General features: G+C 34.7%; 1 protein-coding gene across 1 annotated transcript in view; it reads left to right on the top strand.

The window, feature by feature from the left end:
- LOC137635235 (uncharacterized) overlaps positions 1-2,500 on the top strand; it is an 80,396-nt gene that overhangs the window by 69,158 nt on the left and 8,738 nt on the right. The window contains exon 2 of the mRNA XM_068367691.1: positions 1,421-1,854. Coding sequence (XP_068223792.1) covers positions 1,421-1,854 — 434 coding nt within the window. The remainder of the gene's footprint in view (positions 1-1,420; positions 1,855-2,500) is intronic.

Genomic DNA, 2,500 nt, shown 5'->3' on the forward strand with positions numbered 1-2,500 from the left:
GCAAGGACGATGAGGTGGCAGCGACCAAAGAAACAAACGAGTTTGAGCGGGACTCGAACCCCAGTTTGGCGTCACCTCGGCCACCACAACGGTTTTTTTTTTTTTTTTTTTTTTTTTTTACGACCGAGATAAAAGATAATATTCTCAACGGATGAATATTGTTACAAAGAAATAACTGAATATTTAGAAGCACCTGTTGAAATAATAATAAAAAAAAACGTTATTTATCGTTACCGGAGTCGTATGTCACGTGACTAACCCTAACAATTTTACCATTGCATTTTCCAGCCACGATTACTTTGAAATATTACCATTAATTTCACGGGTAATTAACATTATTTTAGAAAAGCGTGAGGTGAATAATGAAAGATAATGACTCAAGATTTATGTTGACGTTAATGACTTTGCAATACAATTGTCTAAACCGATGCAAAATAAAAAGTTGAGCAACTCAGATCTAATTTTTGCAACTAGATATGGTTCAGACACTGAGTCACTTGTAGTCTAGGCTTATAACATTTAAATTTAGACATTATGGTTGATTTTAGAATTAGTGTCTGATGAAAAGCTGCCTTTTTATAAACTAGGCCAATCGAATTATTGGTGATACAATAGTGATTTATATTACGCAAAAATACTAAACGGATTACCATCATCATCATCATCATCATCATCTCCTACGCTTATTAACGCAAAGGGACTCGGTTAGATTTCGCCAGTCGTCTCTGTCTTGAGCTTTTAATTCAATACTTCTCCATTTATCATCTCCCACTTCACGCTTCATAATCCTCAGCCATGAAGGCCTGGGTCTTCCAACTCTTCTAGTGCCTCGTGGAGCCCAGCTGAACGTTTGGTGAACTAATCTCTCTTGGGGAGTGCGAAGAGTATGACCAAACCATCTCCATCTACCCCTCATCATGATCTCACCAACATATGGCACTCGAGTAATCTCTCTTATAGTTTCACTTCTAATCCTGTCCCGCCATTTAGCTCCCAATATTCTTCTGAGGGCTTTGTTCTCAAATCTACTAAATCTATATAAGATTGTTTCATTGTCATACCATGACTCATGTCCACAGAGTAACACCGATCTCACTAAACTGATATATAGTCTGATTTTTATATGTAATTTCAGGTGATTTGATTTCCAAATTTTACTTAACATAGCCATTGTCTTATTTGCTTTTCTCAATCTTTCACTAAACTCTAATTCTACAGACTCTGTATTGGAGATCATAGTTCCTAAGTGGTTCTACCTCATTAATCTTTTCTCCTTCCAATGATATCTCAGTGATTTATATTACGAAGAAGTACAAAACGAATATATGCTATTAATTTTATTTCTAATTATATTTGTTACATAAAATGAGTCTCTTTGCAGAATTATTAATTATATACTAACATTCTGATCTCATTCCAGCTAATTGTGGTTCTCTTGTTGTGTCAAGTGATCGCTGGAGCATCCGAAGAAGACCAAGACAGCGCATTTTACCCTGACCCCTTCGAAGACTACGAAGATCAAGACTATTTCGTAGATGATGCCTCTCCTGACGATGAACCAGAGACACTACCTTCACCTGAAGCATACCACGGGCTCAGAAGGCGTCCCCGTCCGGCATTGGTCTACGTGAGGCGTGGGGAAGCGCCCTTGAGCAGCATAGGAGAGCATGATAGGCCAAAACCTCCTTACATGAATGACTTATATACATCGTCCTTAAATGATATTCAACAGGATAGACAGCCAGTTCAATCTTCGCAGGATCACTCCATAGGTGGCGTCCCTTACGCCGAAAGGGATCCTATGGACACGGATGAATCCTGGACTTTGTGGTCCAGCCTTGTACCAGGGACCAGGTTCGTTAATTATCCTTGATCCGTTCATTTCATTTTCATTTATGGTTTTTATAATGAAGTTTCCATAGCCTCTGTACCATGGTCTTCCACTGTCTTGGGTTAGAGTTCTCTTGCTTGAGGATACACTCAGGCACACTATTCTATCTTGCTTCTCTTCCTCTTGTTTTGTTGAAGTTTGTATAGTTTATATAGGAGATATTTATTTTGATGTTACTGTTTTTATGATTATTTTTCCTTGTTTCCTATCCTCACTGGGCTATTTTCCCTGTTGGAGCCCCTGGGCGTATAGCATCCTGCTTTTCCAACTAGGGTTGTAGCTTAGCAAGTAATAATAATAATAATAATGATAATAATAATAAATAATGGTAGTAATAATAATAATAATAATAATAATAATAATAATAAATAATGATAATAATAATAATAATAATAATAATAATAATAATAATAATAAATAATGGTAGTAGTAGTAGTAGTAGTAGTAGTAGTAGTAGTAATAATAATAATAATAATAAATAATGGTATTAGTAGTAATAATAATAATAATAATAATAATAATAAAATAAAAAGAAATGATAATAATAATAATAATAATAATAATAATAATAATAATCATAATAATAATGATAATGATAATAATAATAAT

Source organism: Palaemon carinicauda, unplaced genomic scaffold, assembly GCF_036898095.1.
Source record: "Palaemon carinicauda isolate YSFRI2023 unplaced genomic scaffold, ASM3689809v2 scaffold105, whole genome shotgun sequence".
NCBI classification, from domain to species: domain Eukaryota; kingdom Metazoa; phylum Arthropoda; class Malacostraca; order Decapoda; family Palaemonidae; genus Palaemon; species Palaemon carinicauda.